The 23,513-nt window shown below is 47.1% G+C and overlaps 1 protein-coding gene across 1 annotated transcript in view; it reads right to left on the reverse strand.

Annotated features, from left to right (window-relative positions):
* Nucleotides 1–23,513, reverse strand: part of CACNA1F (calcium voltage-gated channel subunit alpha1 F) — a 65,083-nt gene that overhangs the window by 37,121 nt on the left and 4,449 nt on the right. Inside the window, exons 5-16 of the mRNA XM_044443428.1 lie at nucleotides 22,536–22,678; nucleotides 17,234–17,386; nucleotides 16,470–16,666; nucleotides 16,243–16,346; nucleotides 15,014–15,156; nucleotides 12,205–12,282; nucleotides 10,084–10,174; nucleotides 7,632–7,658; nucleotides 7,385–7,545; nucleotides 3,787–4,012; nucleotides 1,808–2,015; nucleotides 1,118–1,238 (exon numbers count right to left, since the gene is read on the reverse strand). Coding sequence (XP_044299363.1) covers nucleotides 1,118–1,238; nucleotides 1,808–2,015; nucleotides 3,787–4,012; nucleotides 7,385–7,545; nucleotides 7,632–7,658; nucleotides 10,084–10,174; nucleotides 12,205–12,282; nucleotides 15,014–15,156; nucleotides 16,243–16,346; nucleotides 16,470–16,666; nucleotides 17,234–17,386; nucleotides 22,536–22,678 — 1,652 coding nt within the window. The remainder of the gene's footprint in view (nucleotides 1–1,117; nucleotides 1,239–1,807; nucleotides 2,016–3,786; nucleotides 4,013–7,384; nucleotides 7,546–7,631; nucleotides 7,659–10,083; nucleotides 10,175–12,204; nucleotides 12,283–15,013; nucleotides 15,157–16,242; nucleotides 16,347–16,469; nucleotides 16,667–17,233; nucleotides 17,387–22,535; nucleotides 22,679–23,513) is intronic.

Consider the following 23,513-nt stretch of genomic DNA (forward strand, 5'->3'; position numbering starts at 1 on the left):
TGATCCTTATAAGGCACCTGCCCTACATTAGCTCTGTTGTTAACTGCTGCCATGGTAGCTACTATGGCATGTATATGCAGCCATGGGTTGGCTCAGTTGCTAACTTTAGGGATCAGAAGGGTGAGAAACCGTGGTCCATACTGCCAGTAGGTTGCTGCTACCAGGAGGAGAGGATGAGAATAACTAAGAGCTAAAATCCATACTGCCCAGAATGCAGATGGTAGAAATGTAGCAGATCTTATTTTACTGAAGGCAGTTAGGGACCTGATTCAGATCAGAATCACTATATGCAAATAGGAGAAATTGTACCTTCCCACCCAGCCACTTTGTCTCCTTATGAAAGAAAAATCCCCTCCACTGGCAAATTGAAGGTGCCCCCGCCATGTCTTTGGCACCTGGAATGGGGGAATTGGGAGGATGGTTAGTTGAAATTATTTAATTATCCAACATTGTGTGCAGCGGTCCAGATCCAGATTAGTATCTCTGTGCCTATATTAAAGCAAAAAAGGTGGGGGAGGAGGTAGAATGTGCTACACACTGTCCATTTAATGTAAAGTGTAGACTGGCCCTAAGAAAGCACAACAGGTTTGGGTTCACCCCTGCACCAAAGGCGTATCTACTTGGCTCTAATCAGTGGGTTCAAATGTTTATTTAATGCCCATTCATGGAATCTTTTTGTTCCAAGGAAAACTGAGTTAAAGGGTTGGCAACCCACTCATGTGATTCTGAATGCAATGGATACTCTTGTGCTCATTGCTCTCTCTGGTGCACGGGGGTACATAACACAGCATGGGCTGCAAGTTAAGGTTGGGCACAGTTATTCTTCCAATGTGCAATGAACCCAAGCATCATGTTAGTGCAGAGAAAGCTAAGCAAAGCTGGCAGCTAGAGTGCACTAATGTAAAAATCCATACTCATAAAGATGTTAGGGTGATTCTTTCTATAGAAATCAAAAGAGCCTTATAAAGGTACCATCCATTGCATCGAAGTCACAAATGAAATTAAATCTGTCAGGCAAACACAGCATAATATTGTTGTACTAATTAGCACTCCTAGCATGAGCCTTCTGACTTTAGATCTGCTCATCTTCACTGTCAGCCCAGCAGTCAAAGGATACAGTTGCCACAAATGAAGAGGATGATGAAATAGACACACACCAGCATGCCTGGGAAATAGGGGCCTCCATAGGCCATGATCCCATCATACATCACTGCATTCCAGTCTTCTCCTGTCAGGATCTACAGCATGGACAGGGAGAACAGCCAAGGTGTGTTATGATTCTACCAAAAACACTCCTAGAGTAGGGCTCCTTGCTGTGTTTCAGCAGCCAGATTTGCTGGTACACAGGAGAGTGGTACACAAAAGGCAAACAACTTCATGAAAAGACTCCACAAACAACTTTCATGAGTTCACAATACATCCCCTATGTAGACAACCCCCTAGTTTTGCCACAGATCAGTATGAGTCCTGGAGCTCTGGCCCTTACAGATTTTTGTTTTAAGATTTTAGATAAATACGCTGTTGTTACATTACAAGTTGCCTTCTAAGTTAAATACAGTTAAAGAAGGGGTTGCCTCATGGAAGTTGGCAAACAGTTGCTTGGTGAGATGTCAGGCGCCTAATTCTGCAACGAAACAGGGTGAGTGAACAACCTCCTTTAGGGTGCACTCTTGTTCTGCTTGGGAACCGACTGGGCAGGCGGGATCGTGCAGAGAGACAGCAAAGGTGGCAGTGCTGGCTCTTAATGGGCATCTCAGAGGACCCAGGCAGGCACCCTCCCTCCTTCCTGCTGCAGGTGTGCTTTTACCTGGAAGACGGTGAGCAGGGCCTGGGGAAAAGTGTCAAAAGTGCTACGCTTGGTCTGGGTCTCATCGAAATTGAACTTGCCCCCAAAGAGCTGCATGCCCAGCAAGGAGAAGATGATGATGAAGAGGAAGAGCAAGAGCAGCAAGGACGCAATGGACTTCATGGAGTTCAGTAAGGAGGCGACGAGGTTGCTCAGTGAAGCCCAGTGCCTGGAAGGTAAATCAGGTATGGCTAAATGGGTTAAGTGGCCTGGGTAGTTGACTCTCTGGGAGCCAGTTCTCCCGAAAGCGCATCCAACTACTAGAGAGTGCTGTGAGAGGGTAAGATGCACTGAGGGGCAGCAGATGATCTGGCTACTAAGTGGAGGGCCTATCTCTAACCCACAAGAGATGGCAAGAGACTTGAGAAAGCTCAGGTCACCTTCTGGTATCCTGGTGATGGGACAGAGCTCTGGTGGTACCCATAAAGCTTGCTTGCAAGCTGGCCAGGGAGGAGGAGAAAGGAGAGCTTCAGGTCATACCTTTGGGGGTGGTTCTGAAATTTTTGAGGCAGGCGTGAGCAACCTGAGGGCCAGATTTCATTTGGAAAGGGACATTCCAGTTATGGGCAAGTTCACAGGCAGAGCTAAGCCAAAATATCAAAATTACCAGCATCTCTTAGCATGTACTGACAGGAACTAAGCCTTAGGAAAGCTGTTTCAGACTTCTAGAACTGAGGAAACCCATGCAAAAACTGAGAAAATACCAAATGATTGGGGGCACTGGGGTGGGGACAAAGGACAGTTTTGCAATGTGGGGAATGGGGGCAGCCACCTGAGGAACCTCAGGGGCCAAATTTGAGTCTTGGTCCTGGGATTCATCACTCCTGCTTTCAGTTGTCAGCTCAAGCACTAAGCTTGCATGTTGGGTGGTTATGTGCTCAAAACTCTCACAGCAGTTCTGTCACTGAAGCTACACAGGTCTCTGTCTTAGGCTGCTTGAATAGAAGAGCACCTATAGAAGTAAGTTTGTTAGATCTTAAACATTTTAAGACTTGTGTCTCTTTCTTAGATTTTCCTGGGGAGTACCTAAAACTTAGCGCCATCTCTAGCCTTCCCTCTCCATTCTAAACCATCCACTTCTCCTGCATGTTTCCTTATTTCCTGTGAGGAAAAATATGACTGAGGCTGCAATCTGATTTGCATGTATATGGGAGTAAGTTTCACTGAACTCTATGATCCTTAATTCTGCTCATGTAGACTCATATTGCTAGGGAGACAAAAACCAATACAGACATGGTGATTCCATTCTGAAAAACAGTGGGAAAGAGGGTGATTATCCAACACTGTTGAACTTCAGACCCATGGATCTTATTTGCCTTTCTATATATTCCACTAATCAAGCATAAGGTGGTGCAGCTTCATACCATAGCTGCAGTATACTTAGTGTGCAATTTTTCAAGAAGCCTTTATTCCAATCTGAGATTTAATATCAATCTTTTCTCCCTCTAAAACACTAGATGGCTGGAGAATCCCTAGATTCAATACACAATAATGCTATATCTCCTGTAGATTAGCCCTGTATATTGCATTTAGGCCCTCCCCACCACAGGAATGTGGTACCCAAAGCCTTCTCTGAAATGGAATTCAACCCTTGAACCCAAAAAAACTGCTTCTAAACAGGTTTAAAAGAACAATATCCCACAGGTTTCCCCCTGGTCTGGGAAAAATTACTCTACCAGCCTTAGGAGACCAGGGATCTTTCATAGGAAGTTAAATCTAAGTTGCTCTGAGCACTTGGGGAAGAGCAGGATATGAAGTGCAACAAATAGAGAAATTAAGTAGTAATTCTGATCACTTCCCTCAGGATATTTCAATATGAAATCTTCTAGCAACTGGCAAATCCATATGAATATATATTTTTTTTTAGGCCACAGTCCTGACTTCTCACAACCCAGAGTGAAAGTCGCATCCCTAACCAAGGATTCCCCACCCAACCTAACCTGGTGACTTTGAAGATCCGTAGCAGGCGGACACAGCGGAGCACAGAGATTCCAAGAGGCTGCATGATCTCAAATTCTACCAAGACGGTCTCCAGGATCCCACCACATACCACAAAACAGTCAAAGCGGTTGAAGAAACTGACAAAATAGGCCTGCAGGCCCAGGCTGTACATCTTCAGTAGCATCTCCATGGTGAACAACGACAGCAGTACTTTGTTGGCATAAGCTGTGGGGATGAAAGATGCAGGGTCATAGAGATCCCCAAATTGTGGTCTACGGATCATGGGTGATCTGCAAACTTTATTCAGGTGGTCTGTAGAAAGGCTGTAGAACAGTTAGTTACGGCCCTGTACTTGATTTTTCTTCTTCTGACTGAAAATCAAGACTGTTTTAATGAGGGATGGATGACTGAGCAAGACAAAAAGGCTCTGACATAGTCCCTGTGATTTTCTTTATTTGGCACCAATGTAGTCTACTATTTTTGCAAGTTACAGTTTTGAAAGTCTTCTTGTTGGCATGGCCTAGAGCACATATTTTCCATAAAGAAGGCTGGTTTTGGCAATGATGCAAGTGCTTTGCATTGTAGGATAAAAAGAAGCCTCTTATGGGTCTGCGAAGACCTCTAGCGATTTTCAAGTGGTCTGCAGAGTAAAAACCTTGAGAACTACTGGGATGGGGGGAACAATAGGCTCACTCACCCTTCAGCATAGCCTTGGGCAAGCTATTATTCCTCCTGCTGAACACAACAGACAAGTTACTGTACAGGCCATTAGAGTGATACTATTTCTCAGTTCACAGCAGCAAAATGGGAATATTATAATGGAAATACAAAATGAGTGGAGGGACTCCACCCCTCATGCATGCCTCTGTTGCAGGACTGGGGATATTATGGCCCTCTAGATGTTTTAGCCTATGCCTCCAACAGTGCCTCACCAGTGGCCATGTTGGCTAGGGCTGATGGGAGTTGTAAGCCAGAACATCTTGTCTACTACTGTCCTACTGCCAGGTCTTGGCAACTGAGGGCAGCACACAGTGGCCAAGGTTTGCACAATCAAAGGGGGGGGGTATAAGTCACAGTAGTTTATTTCCCCCACCACATGTGCCAGGGACAGCTTGTCATGTCATGTGAACCTTGCCAGGGTGGCTTGTTGGTGTTGCTAACAAGCCATCCAGAACAAGCCATCCAGAACAGGCTGTCGTAGGGTCATGTGTGGCTTGTTACCTGTGGTACAAACACAGCACAAAAAGTCATGCTGCTGAGGGTAATTATGCTAATGCCATTGGCATGCACAGGACACTTAAGCCACTGTGGCTTGTAAATCACCTGGAGACTGGGCTAATTGGGTCATATACAGGATATTTTGGAATGAGGTCGATTGCCCCTCAATGCATTTTGGGACAAGCCTGCTGGTTCTTACACAGGGATGGGCAACTAGTAACCTCAAAGCAGATTAGCCAGGTGGCTACAAGGGAAGGGGGCAGCCAGGGCAGCCTTGGGGTGGTGCAGAGAAGAGCATTGATTAGCATTTACATCATGCATTGCAAGGCTTTCAAAATGATTTTGCTCCTGCTCAAGGCTGACCAATGTCTTCTTTCTCTGCAGCCATTTAATTCTCCAGGCAGCAGTCCAGTGAGGGGAATGCCAAACAAGTGGATGAGAGATCAGGCTCTACAATGAAACCAGTGCCAATTTAGTTTCTCAGTTATAGATCCCAAGTGCTCAGGCACTGGATGTCACAACATATAGCTGCCTTGAGCACTTATTTCATTGGAAAGGCAAGCTATAAACAAAACGTAACATATTTTGTTACACACAAAAATCACAGAGAAGAATCTATGTGTTGAGTATCTCTACTCATGCAGCTAGGGTACATTCTTCTTTTCCTTACAAACAAAACTGTGGACAACTTTTTTTTAAGCTATGTCTTGATTAACATTTGGCAGGGCAATCAAAGACTAAATAAAATTGTCTTTGAGAATGTAAGAAGAGTGGAAAGATCCCAAGAAAGAGCTTGTGCCTTCATTGGAAACTCTGTGTATATAGATCACTAGGGTGGCTGATTTGCCACTCTAGATGTTACTGTACTGGGCCACATAAGATTAGAATAGTATATATCAGATTTAAATTATATTCAGAGAAACTACAGCTGGAAAGGAAGCTGGGCAGCTAGTTATACGAAGGACAATTACGACCGTATGAGTAGTTTTTCCCAACTCATCAGCAGCACAATTAAGCAGTTAAACTCAACCTCATTTATGGAGATAATGCTGTCAGAATTTGAAATAACCCACTGGACATTTAGTGAACCATGGTACTCAAGCTGATTATTCATTCTAAGCCCTACTTTATTTTAAAAATAAAGAAAAGAACATGGGAAGTTTCCTAGAGATTATTTTCCCCCATAATATGCCTGGAGCAATACCTCCTATGCCTTGAGTTCTTAAAGAGCAGGAGGAAGTATCCAGAAAAATGCTTGAGGTGGCAGTTATTTATTTATTTATAAAATTTGTATGCCATCCAGTTACTAACGTCTCTGGATGGCTAACAGCATAAACAAATTGACGACCCACTCCGAGTTAGAGGCAGAAGGATGAAATTCTTTCAGGAATACAAATGTGACTGAAAGAGAGAAGGGATGCAGGGTATCTGCTGGCTCTTCCTCAACTGGTACCCTGAACTGTGTTATAAGAACTGCATCTCTCGTAAGTTGTAGTGCTGGAGTTTGTCTCTCTCCTACTCCCTTTCCATCTCTTTTTCCCTTAATGTTGGATCTTTTAGATTGTAAGCCTGGAGGCAGGAACTGTTTTGCTTGTACACTGATCTCTAAGTTACTCTGGGAGCATTTTCAGATAAATAACAGGGTAAAAATGTTTAAAATATATATGCAAATGGTCATCATGTAGCTGGAGTAAGAAAGGGCAGCCTAGCGGCCTCTCTCAGTAGGAATCTGTGTTGCTGTTAGGGAGAGGCAGAATATGTAGCAGGATGTCAGGCCATTACAAGTTTTCCGACTCTAGTTTATTGACTGCTACTGGGCTGTGGTGGAGATTAGGAAATTCACATCATCATCACTATCATTACATTTCTATCCCACCCATAGTTGAAGCTTTCTGGGCAGTTCACAACATTTTAAGTTACCCATCCAGATTTCAACCAGGCCCAACCCTGCTTAGCTTCCAGGATTAGGCAGGATCAGGCTATCTGGAAGCTAAATGACAACGTCCTGTCAAATGCCATTACCAGGTGGAGTAGAGACGCAGCACCTACTTTCAGGAGCTGACACAAGGCAAGCTGGATGTAGGACACGAAGAATAACCTGCAGTCAAGTATCTCTAAACCAATCTAGGCATTTCATCAAAGTGAGAGGTTTTTTAAAATCTGCGTAGGTGACCTACCCCCACAACCACACAAACACACTTCTCAACCAATTGCATCCCAAAGCTAACTTTAACACAATGAGCTCCTACTTCTCAGCCTTGCCCTGGCCACAACTTGCTAAGCCAGCCCCATCCAGTGCTTTCCTGACACTGCCCTGAGTGCCTGGCCAAAGGCCCCTTGTGGGAGCTTGTCTTTCCTTCCCACTTTTCAAAGCCCCACCTTGGATTTGCGTGAGCCAGTCGGGCTGGTTGTAGTGCTCAGAGGCAATGGTGAGGGTGTTGAGAAAGACAAGGAGCAGCACCATCCAGTAGAAAGAGACTGACTTGACAGCCAGCCGACATTTCTTCCGGAACTGACGGTTGACACGTCGCACTCGGCGGCTGTCTCAGAAAAGGAAGGAACAAAAGTTGCTGAAGAGTTCAGGAGAGCCCAAAACAGATGGGAAGGCAGCTATCGTTATACTCACCCGAATTTGGTCTTGGAAAGCTTGCCTCTGTGAAAAATAGGAGAAAGTGAAGAAGAGATCAAAGAAAGCCTCCTGTTATGATTGGAAGCCTGTCCCCTATGTAAGGCTGCAAATATGTCCAGGCTGCAGGGACAACCACTCCCAAAGGAGCTCTGTTGTCCAAGCATTCTATGTCACAGATATTCCAAACCTGAACCAGGGGTCCCATCATTCTTTTAGAAGACTGCTCCTTTAAATGTAGCCCGAGGTGCTGAAATTAAGCTGGTGAAACACACTTTCTATCACCAGATCTCCATACCAGGAAAAGGTTAACTTGCTACATTTCTAGAAGTTGGCTGCTGTAAAAAGCACAGAAGTAGTAGAGGTAGGATTTGGGGGGCAGTAATGGCACCTCTGGATGATAGTCCTGGAGCTGGACAGGGCACAGAGGAGTCCATCCATTCCACGTGCTTGACATACAGAGTTTTCCCCAGGCATACTTTGGGGACTTGCCTGTCTGCTGCCCTACTCAGTAAAGGTGCAGAACTCTTCAATAATGCAGAGAGTGGGAGGGCCTTGTCTACAGTAGGAATGCCAGAGGTGGGAAGAAATGATCTATTGAGGCAGGAAGCAATCAGAGACACAGAGATTTGAGGTGAATTTACAAAATGGACGACTTGGAAAGTCTTGTTCTAACTTTCTACAAGGGCTTGAAAATACTGAAATTAAAAATGACTGATTATCGGCTATATTCAGATAGGTTTATCACTAGAAGGACTGCCTTCTATATCTGGTTGGTGATGCTCAGTTTTATGGGCAAGGCTGGAATCTGAAAGCTAGGTCTTTCCCTTGACCCATAAGGTTTATCCATGATGGCTAGACTGTCCCCATGGATTGTAGGTGGCTTTGGCCTGATCCTCGAAGGCTAACAGCTAATCGCATTGCAGAACAGTCCTATGATGTGGAAATAGGCTGGCTAGATTTGTACCTCACCCCTGTTGGGCCAAGGGTCTCCCTGAGAACAGGGAGGTTTGGTGAAGCTGGGCCTTCCTCCTGCATGTGTTATGTTCTTCCCTATTCTGTCAATCCTCTTCTCATGCTCAGCAATCCCAGAGGCACTCCTGGCATGAGGCAAGCTGCAGCAGCCACATGAACGGGCAGGCTTTGGCTACCACAAAGGATGGCAGAGTAGGAAACAGGCCGATCTAATGCATAGGCCATTTTCCTCTGCAAGTCTACAAAACTGAATGGAAGAGTACCGATGAATTGTGCCATATTAAGTGACAACAGTCAAGGTGCTCCAGGTATAAAAATAGCTTAGGATGGCCCTAGAAAAAGCTATATCCTTGGCAAGGCAGAATGCCTTGCTGCCCTTCCAGACAACACATTAACCTGAACATCATTACAAACCTCTGTGTATGCATACACACATGCAGAGAGAGAGCAAAGAAAAGAAGGGGAGGTGGGATGCGAGAGAGAGAGAAAAAGATAAGATTTCCTGAGCAGCCTTTAGTATTGTGGAATAGTATTGCATGGAATGGGGGAGAGATCACTTTCAGACAGTGATGTTTGAATTTCAGGAACTACAAGAATGTCTCTTGTCATCTGGGAAATGTCGGAGGATATGATTCAGTGGTCGAGACAAATGCAGCAGAAGTTCAGTCATCACTGATGCTGCCACTTTTGAATATCACTGCAAGGACTTTCACAGCATTCTGGGCTTTCCACACCTCTGGGTGCCACCCCAGTACCAGATGCTTTTTGTCTTTCAAAAGTGAGCAGACATGTGGCATCACTAGGTCTCACCTCATGAGTCTCTGAACTGGCAAGCAATTCTGTTGGGTGAATTATAGCAAATGCACAGAACAGATGATTGGCTGAAGAGTTTACCCTACTTAATCCTAGACTAGCCATCTCCAAACTCAGTGCCACCCAGACCCCCATGATCCCCACCAGCATGGCCTTCATCCATGTGGTCTGGTAGCGAATTGGGTAGTGGACAGTATACAAAAGTTTTAAATAGATAAATAATTTTTAAAATAGAGAATTGGGGTTGCTGTCCAGCTCATCTAGAGGGCATGAAGCTGGGAAGGCTGCCCCACACAGAGCCTGTGCCACCTGCAACCAAAGCACCCTCATAATGTTCCCTGCTGCACAAGAGAAATCTCCACAGGGCAGGGGCTGAGGAAGAGGTGAAATGGCTTTATGGCTCCATGTCCATCAATTTGACAACTGTCTCTCCAAACTGGCAGCCACTCATCCCTGCTGCCCAAGGTCCTTTCAAAGAGAGATGTCAGGACTGATTCTGAGACCTTCTGCCTGAAAAGCAAGTGCTCTGCCACTGGGAGTGGGAAGGACAGGAGCCGAGCCCCCACCTTCCTGTAGAAGTCAGCCTAGAGCACAGGATAACTGAACGTTTTGCGTTATATTGCAGTCCCCAAAAGCGCTCCTTCCTGTAGCCAAGCAAACTTACAGGCACTGGTCACAGATGTTGTTCTGATGGTGCTCTTCGTCCCCAACGTTCTCTGTATTCACTGAGGTGGTTTCACTGGCAGGAAGGCTGGCTGGGGAGAGAAAGGCAAGTGGAATTCTTCAGAATATTAACAAGGATTCATATAAGCAGGTAGGGAAAATCTGTGACTCTCTAGAAGTTGTGAGACTTCAATTCCCAGCACCCCTGAACAGTGGCCATGGGAGTTGGAGTATGGCAACATCTAGTGACTCCCCATCTTTATCTTACAATAATTCAAGCCTCTGACCGGCATTAAAACCACAATGGCAACTCCCCACTTAATGTTATGACCCATTCACTTGTCACTTTTGTGATAAAGGTGGGCTTAAAGTATGCAGAACTAAAAAAGATGCAGGAAAGGGCAACCAAAATTCTCATGGGGCTAGAACAATTCCTCTATGAGGAAAGGTTACCATGTTTGAGACACCTTAGGCTAAGAAAAGAGTTGCATAATAAGTTGCATGAAAGAGGTGCCCAAAATTATGCAAGATGAGGAGAAAGTGGAGAGGGAAACACTTCTTTCATATTATAATAGCCCGATATTCATCCAATGCAGCTAAGTGTTGGGGGATTCTGGATGGATTAAAGGAAGTATTTCTTCATACTGCACACAGCCGAACAGAGAAATTTCCCATCGCTAGATGACATGATGAAGCCATCCACAATCTTGGATGGATTTAAAGAGGGATTAAACAAATCAGCAGAGGATAAGGCTACTAGTTATGGCCTTTAGTATCAGGCAATATGTTCTTAGTACCAATTGCTGGGGAACACAAGCAAGAGGGTGCTCTTGTGCTCATGCCCCACTTGTGAGCTTCCCATTGGGGCATCTGGTTGCCCACTGTTGGGAACAACACCCTGGACTAGGCTTTTGGTCTGATCTGGCATGCCTCTTCCAATGTTCTTAACATAGTACTGAAAGGCACTACGGGCAAATCAGACTGGCCACTGGCAAGACTGCAACACATCCTGGAATTTCATTCCTCGCCATGATTGAAAAATCATCCTCAGAACCTCCCCCATTTCTGGAATGTTCCCTTATGTCACCACCAATAATAGGATAGGGAAATGGGGTGGGTGTTGTAGGTGGTCCTTAGGGCACAGTTATCCTAGGTGGATTTCCTGGTGGTCTCTGAGACCGTCAAGAAAATAACTGAGGAAAACACTGAAATACCTAATGTTTCTAAGATGTTTGCTGAAGAAACAAACAGTTTTTCTGTATAATTATTAAAATATATGCTGAAAAGCAGCTTGCATCTTGCACAGCACATGCGGCTGCCATGGAAACTTTAAGGAATGAAAGGATGATAAATAGAAACAAAACAGAGATCTTCAGGCTCCAGAGAGGGAACACGAAGTTGCCAAACACTGAGTCATTCCCTAAATCCATCTAGACTAATATTGTTCAGTCTGATTGGCCTCAGACCCTGCCTAGTCCTGTCTAAGATTCTTTCACTTGACATGGTGAGGACTGAACCTAGGACTTTTCACATGGGAAACAGACAGCCTCCCACTGAGCTATGGACCTGCTTGGCCAACTGACCAGGAAGTCTGACAGGGGGAAACTGCAACGGATTCCTGCCTCTCCTGTTGCAGAGGAGGAGGAGAAACGATGTGTCATGCTGACTGGAACCAAGGAGAAAGAATCAGATTCTTGAGTAGAAATCAGTTTGTCAAAGGACTACCCATACCATGGCCATAATATCTGATAATCTGCAATGAACAAACAAATCAGAATAGCAGTTGCAGTATAAGCACACAGATTTGGATCAGAACAAAGGCCTGTCTAGCTACAGAGCAGTCAACCAGCCATCTGTGGAAAGCCCACAAGAGATGATGCATCTCACCCATGTTTCTGGTGCACAGAGAGGCATATTACATCTGATACTGGAGGCACTATTTAACCATCAGGACTAGTAGCCATTGATGAAAGTAGAACACATTAAAAATGGAAGCTTAGAGAAATCAGTCTAGACAGTCCATGAACATGGGTGGAAAAGGGGATGGAAATGCAGTGTTCCTGCAGCTTAGCCCTCAAATGAAACAAAGCATCAACATTATGTAAGAAAATGAGGAAATTACTGTGGGTGTCGGTGGAGTGGCTGCTATGCCTGAACCATTTCTTCTTCTTCCTCTCTGTGAGGTCTGCCACAGTCACACCTTCCATAAGGGAGGCAAGGATAGAGGACAGGATGGAAAGAGATGAATGAAAGGATGGAGGGATAAATAGGAGAAGGAATTATTTAGAACCAGGATGTAAGGAAGTAGATGAAGAATAACACATATTGATGAGTGACATGACAAAAATGCAAGGAAAAGTGGGGAAATTAACCTCAACATTCTACTTCCTTTCCCCCACTTTGTTTCTAGAACTAAATGGTGAGCTAGAGGTGCTCCCAGCTTGGCAGCTCCTTCTGCAGGATTGTTGAACTTCAGGGACTGGGATCCCAATCCAGCCTTCTGGGGGTCCCAGAAAGGCCCCACATTCCCCTTAGCCCCTTTCTTCCAACTTCCATTCTTTGATGGTTTGAAGGCTTTTGAGCATTTTTCTCAACCACTCTAAAAAGCTGAAATTCCTCTTCTAATTCTGAGCTACAGGCAGAGTCAGAGCCCAGTTAAAGCTAAAATAACTGGATATTTTGGCCCACCCACTTTGCTTCAGCCCCCCCCCCCCTCATTTTCTCTGGAATGGCATTTGGCCCACGGGCTTAAAGAGGCTGAACACACCTGCCCTTGAAATGATCACACTTTTTTTGAAACCTATATGCAAAATGCAGGAGACTCTTCACACTTCAAGAGCTATTGTGCTTTTTGTATCTGTACATCACACTAAGTCTCATCTCCCTGAGTGAGTGTGACTTAGCTATGTGGGATGGGAAGACACAATTCACTTGAGGACATCACTTGTCATTCAAACATCTTTCTAAAACAATTTTGAGCATCAAGCCAACAGCACCATCCCATCCAAACTCAAATGACTATATCTATCTTACTGAAGGTGGAAGAAGTATGGAGAAAGGCTTATGCAACAGATTTCAGCTGGCTAAACCCTTTATACTAGCATGCAAGGGGAACAGGGTGAGGTGCCACCGAGATGCATTGTAGCATCCTCTCCCCACCCACAAACCTCCAGACCTGAGGTCTGCCCTCTAACCTTGGAGTCACAGCCAGTGCAGAAAGAACCATGCCAGCTGCAAGGATGTGGGGACCGCACTTCACGGTCAGCATCATCACTCTGACTTTAGAGTGCATTTCTGAGGGTGGAGCTGGGACTCCAACTGCTCTTATGGCCATCAAAATGCTGTCCAGGACTATGCCCTAAGCGCTTCTTATTTGGTCACAGTTGCACTATTGAATACATTTCATCTGCAGCTGTTTGAAAGAAGATATAAAATTATCCATCTTTAGACAGCAAAAAGGCCTACAACTCCCAACATGCCCCGCTGGCTGGGGCATGCTGGGAATTGCAGGGCTTTCGACTGTTTAAACCTATACAGGATTGTGTCCTAAATGTCTTTACAGACTACAAAGCGTTTTAGCACTGATTATCAGAAGTGGAAAAAAATTAACAGAATATAAATTAGCACTGACTTAAAAGGCAGTATGTTGTTTTTAACCAGTGTAAACATTTGTGCTAGAACACTTCAATTTAAGTTCTACTCTGCACCAAGAAAAAAATAGTCAAGAAGAAATTTTAACTCACATTAAAGGAATGATTATAAGAAGCAAACACACTTATAAATTGGTGCTTATTAAAAAGGCAATATTGGAGGTGTGCCAATGTGTAGATGTAGGGAAACAGGTTTATCTGCCTGATATATCGCTGTACATATCAAAACTACAGCTAACAAGGCAGAGGAGTAGTGCTAAGGTGGAAGAAACTTGCAGAGACTGTATCACTCCATCACATTTTTAGCAAAGATAAATTTTTGAATAAAAGTGAAGGTAACATGGAGAAGACACAGGAGGGGAGCAATTTGGAGATGATATCCTGTAGATGCCATGTAAAAATGAACCAGCACATAGCAATTCCACAGTAGTGTGGGAGCCCTCTGAAACTCCTGAATTTGCCTGGATTTCTGAGAGCAGTATTGAAGATGGAAAAGGGTGAAAGATCCCTGGAACTTTTCCTCACTGAATGGGGAATGATGGGCAGAATTGGGAAAACAGCCTTCACTCATGAAAATATATTTGCCATTCAGGATTTAGCTGCTCCAAAAGTGTGCTCAGTGACCCCAATGCAGCTAATGAGGTCCCAATCAGCTAATTAACTCAATGCCAGGGGTTGTACCCTTGGAACTCCCCACTGCTGTTCCTTGCTACAGATCACAGCCATGGGGAAGGGTATGTGCAGGTTAAAGCTGCTACTAATTGGCTGATTCTGGGAACTGCTCCAGGGAAGAGCACAGTCTCTGTATCCCTTTCCTCACCAAAAGGCAGTGGGGACAGGGATGGGATGATAGGAAGAGCATGGGGGGAGAAAAGAACGGCAGGAACTATGTTGAGAAGATGAAACAACAGAGTGACCCACTCATCTGACCTGTTTATTCTATTCTTGCCACTCAGTCTGTATGCCCCATATATTTTCAGCGGCTGGTGTTCTGCTGGTTGCTTTGGCATGTGCACAACACTGGACTTCTGCACTCTCCTCCATCCTAGCAGAGTCCCTTCCCAGGCTGGCAATTTACTCAGGTTCCCACTAATCTTGCCTTGCCACAGCTTGGACTGATTCCTCTCTAATCCCTTCACCCGAAGCTGCTACAAGGCCCAGATGGTAGCATCCAGGCTGCTAACTAAATCACCCCCTGGAACAGCAGGGCAGCATTCTCTGGCAAAACAGGGCCAGGAGTCTGGGAAGAGGCCTTACGAGTGTGCTTCTCATCTGCCTCGCCCTCTTCGTCATCAGGTTCTATGTCTTCAGCCTGTGTGATCCAATCCAGGTAGCCCTTCAGATCCTCCTCCATCTGCTGCTTCTCTCGGAGCTTTTGGAAGTCGCCCCGGGCTTTGGCCTTCTCTCGCTCTTTGGAGAACTCTCTGTAGGGAAGAACTGGTCAAATTAGCCGAGCACACACTCGCTCAGTTGCCTGCAGGCAGCTCTCCTGCAAATGCATTGCCCACCTGCCGGCAGTGCAGCCTTTGATTCAGCCAGCTGACATGTGCTTGGCTCAGCTAGACCGCTCTTGGGGTGCTTAAGTTAGACACGGAGCTGAATCAAAGCATCAAGAAGTTGCAGCAGGTCAGCAAGATAACAGTATAACCCCTCACCCCATACACATTCCCAAGGCAGCATCAGGCACAAGCCAGCAGCTCACATAAACTAGCCACAGAGAGAGTTGCAGGCAAGCTCAAATGCCAGTGACTGGCTCATGGGTAGATACTCTGTGATATGGAGGGCCATGACTGGAGGGGGCTGTAGTATGAAGTCAGCCTCAGCTCCTGCCCATCCCTCCAGCAATGTACTCTTGCCTACCACAGAGTGGTAGATGCAAAACTAGAATGAGGGGCTGAGGCTTTGGGCCATTTGCTGAAAAGATGAACTACCCCGACACACACCATGCCGATGTGCCCTGAAGAGCAACCGGCTCCAGTGAATGGCTCATCCTTGGACTGGCATCTGCCATCAGCCATGCAAGCCCTAAATCCCCCACCCAGTACCTTTTTCTGCCTGTTCTGCAGGGCTGGTGAACTGAATTGCCTGAACTGAATGTCTTATGGGGAAACCCTTTACTTGGTGATGTGCATTGTGCACCTAACATTTCCTCTGCAACACTTTCCACACTCTTCCCTTTCTGGATAGACAAGCCACAGCTTAGAGATGCTGCTCTGCTTCCATTTTCCAGCCATGTCTTTCCCTCCATCTTTTTTCATACATGTGAAGTATCAAATGCATAAATTATACATTTGTACAGGTCACAGTACCATGGTACAAAATCTGGGCTACCTTGGTACATGCTTACTTCACATGTTATTATTTTTTCCTGGTGAGGAACTGAAACTTGATGTTATAAAATGCAAACAAATTGATATTAACTGGAGATTGGCTTGTAAGACATTTTCCCCTTTGATATTTGTTCTGGAGAAGTGACCCTTGTGCCACAGCATGCTCCAAATGTGACTTACCCACTCAGCACACCCAAAACAAGATTGAGCACAAAGAAGGAGCCAAAGATGACCAGGCTAACAAAGTAAAGCCAGGGCAGTTCATGTCCCATTGCATCCTGCATCTGGGGCAGAGAGAGAGAAACAGCCAAGGAGTCATCCACTTGGATGGCAGCATTCTGCAAATTACCTTCAGGAGGAGCCTAGCACAGCCCCCTATTCCCATACCAGCTGGGTTGCCGCCTCACCCAATAGAGCACGTCAGTCCAGCCTTCCATGGTGATGCACTGGAAGACAGTCAGCATGGCAAAGAAGAAGTTGTCAAAGTTGGTGATGCCTCCATTGGGTCCATCCCACTTGCCACGGCACTCGCTATTGTTCACCGTGCATTCTCGACCATGCCCAGAGAATGCACAAGGCGATGGGTCCTCTTCCGCCTCTAAGTCTGCAAGGATGGTAAGAAATGGGGAGATGGAGAATGCAGGTGAATAGAGGCAGGGTGGGCTGGGATAGTTTATTCCAGTGCTGAGCCAACCATCTTTTACAAACTTTTCCAAACCTCTCAAAATACTGCAGGCTTTCTTGCCAGGGGCCACTCAGAAATTCTACATGGAAAAATAGTTCTAGAATGTTTTAAAAACTAGGCACTGAAGAATATAAACACTCAGTTCTTTAAATCCAACCATGTGTGTGCATCAGTATAAACCTGATTGGCTATTTGGGTCAGTGACATCAATCACATTCATTGTGCGACCCCTGATTGGTTGGGATCATATCATGAAAAGCCCATTTAAGGGTCTTGTTTACTTTTTGTTTTAAGGCGCCAAAACGTTTTATATTGTTGAAAATAGCAACTTTCTCATAGAAAAAAATCTAGCCACACAATTTTCCCAATTCTGCAAGGGAGAAAAAGGACTTTTCCCTACAATTCATTAATACACACTTGGTTCCCAATTATTCTTTGGAAGGGCAAAAGTCACTACTTTCTCCCACAGCAGCAGTTTAACTATACCTGAGCCTATGATGAAGCAGGTCTTGTGCATGCGGCCTATGAAGAGCTCCAAGCCAATGATGGCATAGATGATGATGACGAAAAGGACAAGGAGTGCAATGTGCAGGAGGGGCACCATCGCCTTCATGATAGAGTTCAAAACTATGTGCAGGCCTGATGGGAGAGAAGGATTCAGGACACCAAGTCAGGTCTGGAGAGTTGTGTTTTACAGTGGTGTTTTGGCAAATAGTGCAACTCCATTGGCCCCGGACAGGCACAAGGCCACACAGTGATCTGTCTGCTTGTCTCAGCAGCACAGCAGAATCAGAAGAGGGACACTGCTCCTCCATTCTGCAGTACATGTTTGTAGAAAACCTGAAACTAGATCCTTCCAACATGACCTGCTTCTGGGTCAGGTTTTATATGCAGAAGAAAGTGCCCTTGCACTGCAATCTATTAGAACATGGGTCCTCAAACTACATCCAGGGGGCTGGATCCGGTCCTCCATGCCCATTTATCTGGCCCACCATGCCCATTTGGACCCGCCACATGCACGCCTGCATCCACATGCGCTTCCGCCACCGCCCACCTCGTCCCACGCGTGGGGAGGCAGCAGTTTGCCCGCCCAGAGAAAATCTCCAAGCGAGCAAGCTGCTGCCTCATGCGCCCACCTCGCAGCACGTGCCCACCCCTGCCCGCACCTTGCCTTCCCTAGCCGTGCACGCCCGCGCCTCCCCCACCCCTGCCCCCGTGCACCGCCAGCACCACCTTTTCGGCCCGTGCCCAGCACCGGCAGCTTTCAATTGGCCCTCTGGCAGAAAAGTCTGAGGACCCTTGTATTAAAAGGTAGGACTAAGAGCATTCACAGTGGTGCAGAGTGTGGCAATTTGGGTCGTGTGCTGCATAGTACACATGGTAAGAGGCAATACAGAGACATGGATTGCAATGTAGCATTGTGGCATGGCCCTGGACAGGAAGCATGCAGCTTCCTGTCATCAGGGAGGCCAAGTCATGTACAAGAAGGCAACCCCAGGTACAGTGCAGCAAGGTAACGTGCAAAGCTGTGCATGTGTCATGACATTAGAGCAGATCACGCAGTAATGCAAACCAACTTGCAGGCCCAAGCAAGCCTGGTTGTATGCAAGGCAGTGTCTGCAATGCAGTGCAGGAGATTAAACATGAGCCTTGATGTATTAGTATGCTGCAATCTAATGCAGCACAGAATGAAAACATATGGGCAGGAAAACAGATGTGACAGTTGCTAGTGCTGTGGCATTTAGGCAATCATTATGTGGAGTTTGAACAAAAATGCCACAGAAGGCTATCATTGCATTGCAGTACGGTTGTATATTATATTCTGTTTATGTGGCCTCACAAAAAACATAGAAACAGAGCGAGTCAGAAGGGGTCTCCCGGGCCATCTACTCTGACCCCTGGCTCCAGCCGGCTCCACTCATGACATGCCCACCATGTGCATGCCCAGCCTATCTTTGAACACCCTCACCGATGGGGCCTCAACCACCTCCCATGGAAGCCCATTCCACACCCTCGGGGTCCTGACTGTCAGGAAGTGCTTCCTGGCATCCAAAAGAAACCTTGGCTCCCTGAACTTTGCTCCATTGGAGCGCAATCTGCTTTCCTCTGCAGGGGAGAACAGGTCTCTACCCATCTCCATATGACATCCCCTCACATACCTGTATGTCACCAACATATCCCCTCTGAGTCACCTCTTCTCCAGGCTGAAGAGACCCAGTTCCCTCAGTCTCGCCTCATACCCCATCCCCTGCAAACCGGCCACCAACCTTGTGGCCCTACACTGCACTGACTCCAACCTGGCTATCCTTTCTGTAATGAGGGGCCCAAAACTGAGCACAATACTCCAGTTGTGGGCACACCAGAGTTGTATAGAGTGGTAGTAATACCTCTCTCGATCTAGAAGCCACACTTCTGGCTATGCAACCAAGGGTGGCGTTTGCCCTCTTGACTACCGCATCACACTGCTGACTCATGTCTAGCCTGCAGTCAACCAGCACCCCGAGGTCCCTTTCACAAGTGCTGCTCTCCAGCCACTTGTCCCCTAACCTGTACTTATGACACCTATTCCTATGCCCCAAGTGCAAGACCTTGCACTTATCCACATTGAACGCCATCCTGTTGTCTCCTGCCCACTTCCATAGTCTGTCCAGATCCTTTTGGAACTGGAGTACCTGCTCCTCACTTGTGGCCACTGCTCCAGTTTTAGTATCGTCTGCGAATTTGATCAGCAGACAGTTCACCCCCTCTTCCATGTCATTTATGAAAAGATTAAACAGGACTGGCCCCAGGACAGAGCCCTGGGGGACCCCGCTTGTTACTGGCCGCCATCCCAGTGATTCCCCATTAATGGTTACCTTCTGCTTTCGGTCAGTCAACCATGCCCTAATCCACCGGACAATGCTTTGGTGTATTCCAAAACTCCTCAGTTTCTCCACCAGGATATCATAGGGCACTTTGTCAAAGGCCTTGCTGAAATCCAGGTAAACCACATCCACTGCATCCCCTCCATCTAGTCATCTCGAAACCTTGCCATAGAATTCCACAAGGTTTGTCTGGCAGGACCTGTTTTTGCGGAAGCCGTGTTGTGTGGCTGCCAGCCTCCCTTCCATATCTAGCATTGTTAGATCTCTCTCTATTATGAGCTTTTCCTTTGTTTTTCCTACAATGGATGTAAGGCTAACAGGTCTGTAATTCCCCATGTCCCTTCTTCTACCCTTTTTGAAAATTGGGACCACTGATACCACCCTCCAGTCCTCTGGAACTTCACCCGTTCTCCACAAGGCCTCAAAAATGGAGGCCAGCGGGCGTGAGAGAACCCCTGCCAACTCTCTAAGTATTCTCGGGTGTAACCTGTCAGGGCCTTGACATTCTTGGCAAGTCTCAGCTCGTAATCAGCCTTAGCCTTGCGAAGAATCCTTCAGCAATGAGCCTCCTCCTCCTGGTATACCCTTTTGTCTATTTCCCCACTACCCATTTCCTGGGAGGTTCCTCTTTTGCCTAATCCCTCTAATCATCTCCTTTTGCATCCATGGCAGCGCTCTTCTTTACCTCCCCACCTTAGTAACTAGAGGTATCATTAAGGCTTGCGCCTCTAAAACCTCCCCTCTGAGTGCCATCCACCCCTCCTCAACTCGCTTGCCTTCCAGTAACCTATCCCAGGAGACTTTCCCCAGTCTGGCCTTCAGTTGGCCAAAGTTGGCCCTCTTGAAGTCCCAGTTTCTAGTGCTCGACCTGCTGCACGTCCCCATTCCCCTGATCTCAAAGCAAAGGATGGAGTGATCACTCGCATCCAGAGCTCCCCTGATCTGTAGTTCATCTATCAGCTCCTCCCTGTTGGTCAAGACCAAGTCAAGGATGTTCCCTCCCTCTCCTCATCCTTCGGACCCTCTGTGTGAAAAACTCTCCCTCTATAGCCTCTAGGAAGCAATGTGACCTGGCTGTCACCGCCGAGTGAGTCTCCCAACTAATATCTGAGAGATTGAAATCTCCCATAATTACTGTGTCTCTCCCCCGAGATATCCTTAGGATCTGGCCGGTCAGGACATCATCCAGGGTCTCAAGTTGACCTGGAGGGCGATAACATACCCCCACTGTCAGGTCTCTTTCCCTGTCAAAACCCCTAAGTTTCACCCAGACTGCCTCTACTGAATCCCCATCTGTGCTGCATTCTATCTCACTGCATCCTATCCCTTCCCTGACATATAAAGCTATACCCCCACCCCTCTTTCCCTTCCTGTCCTTTCTAAAAAGGTGATACCCCTCTATGTTTACATTCCAGTCTTGCCTTTCATCTCACCAAGTTTTTGTGATCCCCACCAGGTCATACCCTCCTATTCCCAGGAGAGCTTCAAGCTCTTCCTGATTATTACCCATGCTCCTAGCATTAGTATACATGCACCTCAACTCCTTCCCACCACTTCCTTTCTTTGGAGTTCCCAGCCACCTCCTTCCTCCCATCCTCCCTGATACCTGGCCTTTCTTTGCAGGAGTCTTGTCAGTCCCTGCAGTACCTCTAAAACCCTGGTCACAGAGCCCTGATCCTCTCCCCACACTTGTCCACTGCAGACACGTTTCTGGGAGGCCTGAACAGCACCCCCCCCCCCCCCCCCGCTCCGTTTAAAGTCTTCCGGACGAAGCTCACTAGAGCATCTCCAAAGGACCTTTTCCCCATTCTCGTGAGGTGTAACCCGTCCCTTGCCAGAAGTCCATTGGCAAGAAACCAGGTACTGTGCTCAAGAAACCTGAAGTGTTCCTTCTGGCACCACACCCTAAGCCAGTCATTCACCTCAGAGACCCTCCTGTCCCTTTCTGGCCCAAATCCCCAGACTGGTAGGATCGATGAGAAGGCCACTTGGGCCTTTAGCTCCCTGAGTTTCTTCCCCAAGGCCTCAAAGTCCCTGGTGATCGAGTCCACACCCTGCCTGGCTATGTCATTTGTCCCCACATGGATCACCAGAAGCAGCTGGTGACCCCCAGAGTGAACAAGATGCTCTACTCTATCCTTCATCTGCCAGAAGCGTGTGCCCGGCAGGCAACAGACCACCCTCACCTCAAGGTCGGGGCAGCACACCCCCACCTTAGTGCCCCTCAGCAGGGAGTCCCTGACGACAATCAACCACCGCCGTCTCTTCTCTGTGGTGGTAGGCGGCTGTGCCCTGGCCTTCGCCTCTCCTGCAGTGGCCCTCTTGCCGCTTGTGGTCCCAGGCTGGGGGTCCTGCTGGTCCCCTGAGGCCTCATCAGCCCCAGCCTCCGCAAGTGGAGAGAACCTGTTTCCCAGCTCCAGATTGGTGCCAGGAGGAGGAGGAGGCTGTGCTGGCCTCCTCCTCCTGTGGTGACATGCCTCCATGTCTCCCTGGCTGCTCCTCCTTTGTCTGGAGGGGGACTGCTCCCAGGGGGCCTGGAGAGCTCTCCCGGCCCTCAGGCACCTCACCTCCACCTCTAGGAGGGTCATCAGCTTGCACCGAGGGCAAGTGTATCCCTGCCTCTCCTTGGGAAGAAGGCCGAACATGTCGCAGCTGTCGCAGCAGACACAAACACCCATGACTCCCACCAAGGCCATCTCCTGGTCTGCCATTGGGAACCCTTCAGAGAACCTACCTTGGTCCTCTGCCTTGCCTGTCCTGCACTACCCCTCACTCACCCAGTTCTCCCAGACAAAAACCCACACACACACACAAGGATAAAATAAAAATTTAAATTGGAGGAAAACAAAACAAAACAAACCAAGAACACTGGGGCAATGTGTGGTACAGAAGTATATGCAGGGGCGGGGGGGGGTGATGCTTACTGGGGACACCAGAGACGAGGCGCAGAGGTCTCAGTACCCGGAAGGCTCTCAGGGCTTTGACATCAAACCCACCCGGCTTCCCACTCATATGATGGGCTTCCCCAGGCTTGTGGGAAACTTGCTCCAGGATGACACTGAAGAGGCTGTGGAGAAAATGTTGGATGAGACAGGGGAGAAGAAATGTTTGCCCACATCGCGACAGGTTGGCTATCCAGCTCAGCCTTCCCCAACTTGGTGCCCTCCAGAAATGTTGTGCTACGTCTGCCCACATTCCCAGCCAGCAACCCAGCGGTACTTCCACCACGGTGCCCCCAGCAGTCCAGGCGCAGTGCACCCAAGGCCAGATAAGTTATTTTGCCATCTCGGGCAGAACCTGCCCTCCCCCCCTCCTAGCACCTCTCACCTTCCATACACAATTGTACAATTAATAATATTTAGTGCTGCCTTTCCAAGACACCCAAAATCAGCTTCCTGAGGCAGCTATTTCACTCTGCCCAATAGCAGATTTGTGGCAGGACTTGTTAGAGCAGTTGGATCCAGCCAACGTGTTAACCCACATTTCAGTCATAGTCCATGATTCAAGGACAACCCACACGCAACCCTTGAGTGTGGATGATCCTGATGTCTATGCTACTTGTCCATCTGGTTAAGCACTGTTAACTTTGACTGGCAGAAACTCTTCAGAGCCTCATGTACCCATCCTCCCCATCACCTGATCCTTCCAACTGGGGGTGTCAGCAATTGAAGCTGGGACCTTTTGCATGCAAAGCTGCTGCTCTGTCATCAAACTGCCCCCTTGCATCAAGGGGGCAATCTTTTTCCTGCATTTGTTTATACTGAAATTATGTGTCACCTATATGATTTAACTTTGGGGCATAGCAACATAAAACACAATACCAGTAATACAAGTAAGCAGGGTAAGACAGAGTGGAGTTGGAATTAACCAATATATTTAAATGTCAGGGTATGGGTGTAGGG

The sequence above is a fragment of the Varanus komodoensis genome, unplaced genomic scaffold, assembly GCF_004798865.1.
Source record: "Varanus komodoensis strain SLA01 unplaced genomic scaffold, ASM479886v1 scaffold42, whole genome shotgun sequence".
NCBI classification, from domain to species: domain Eukaryota; kingdom Metazoa; phylum Chordata; class Lepidosauria; order Squamata; family Varanidae; genus Varanus; species Varanus komodoensis.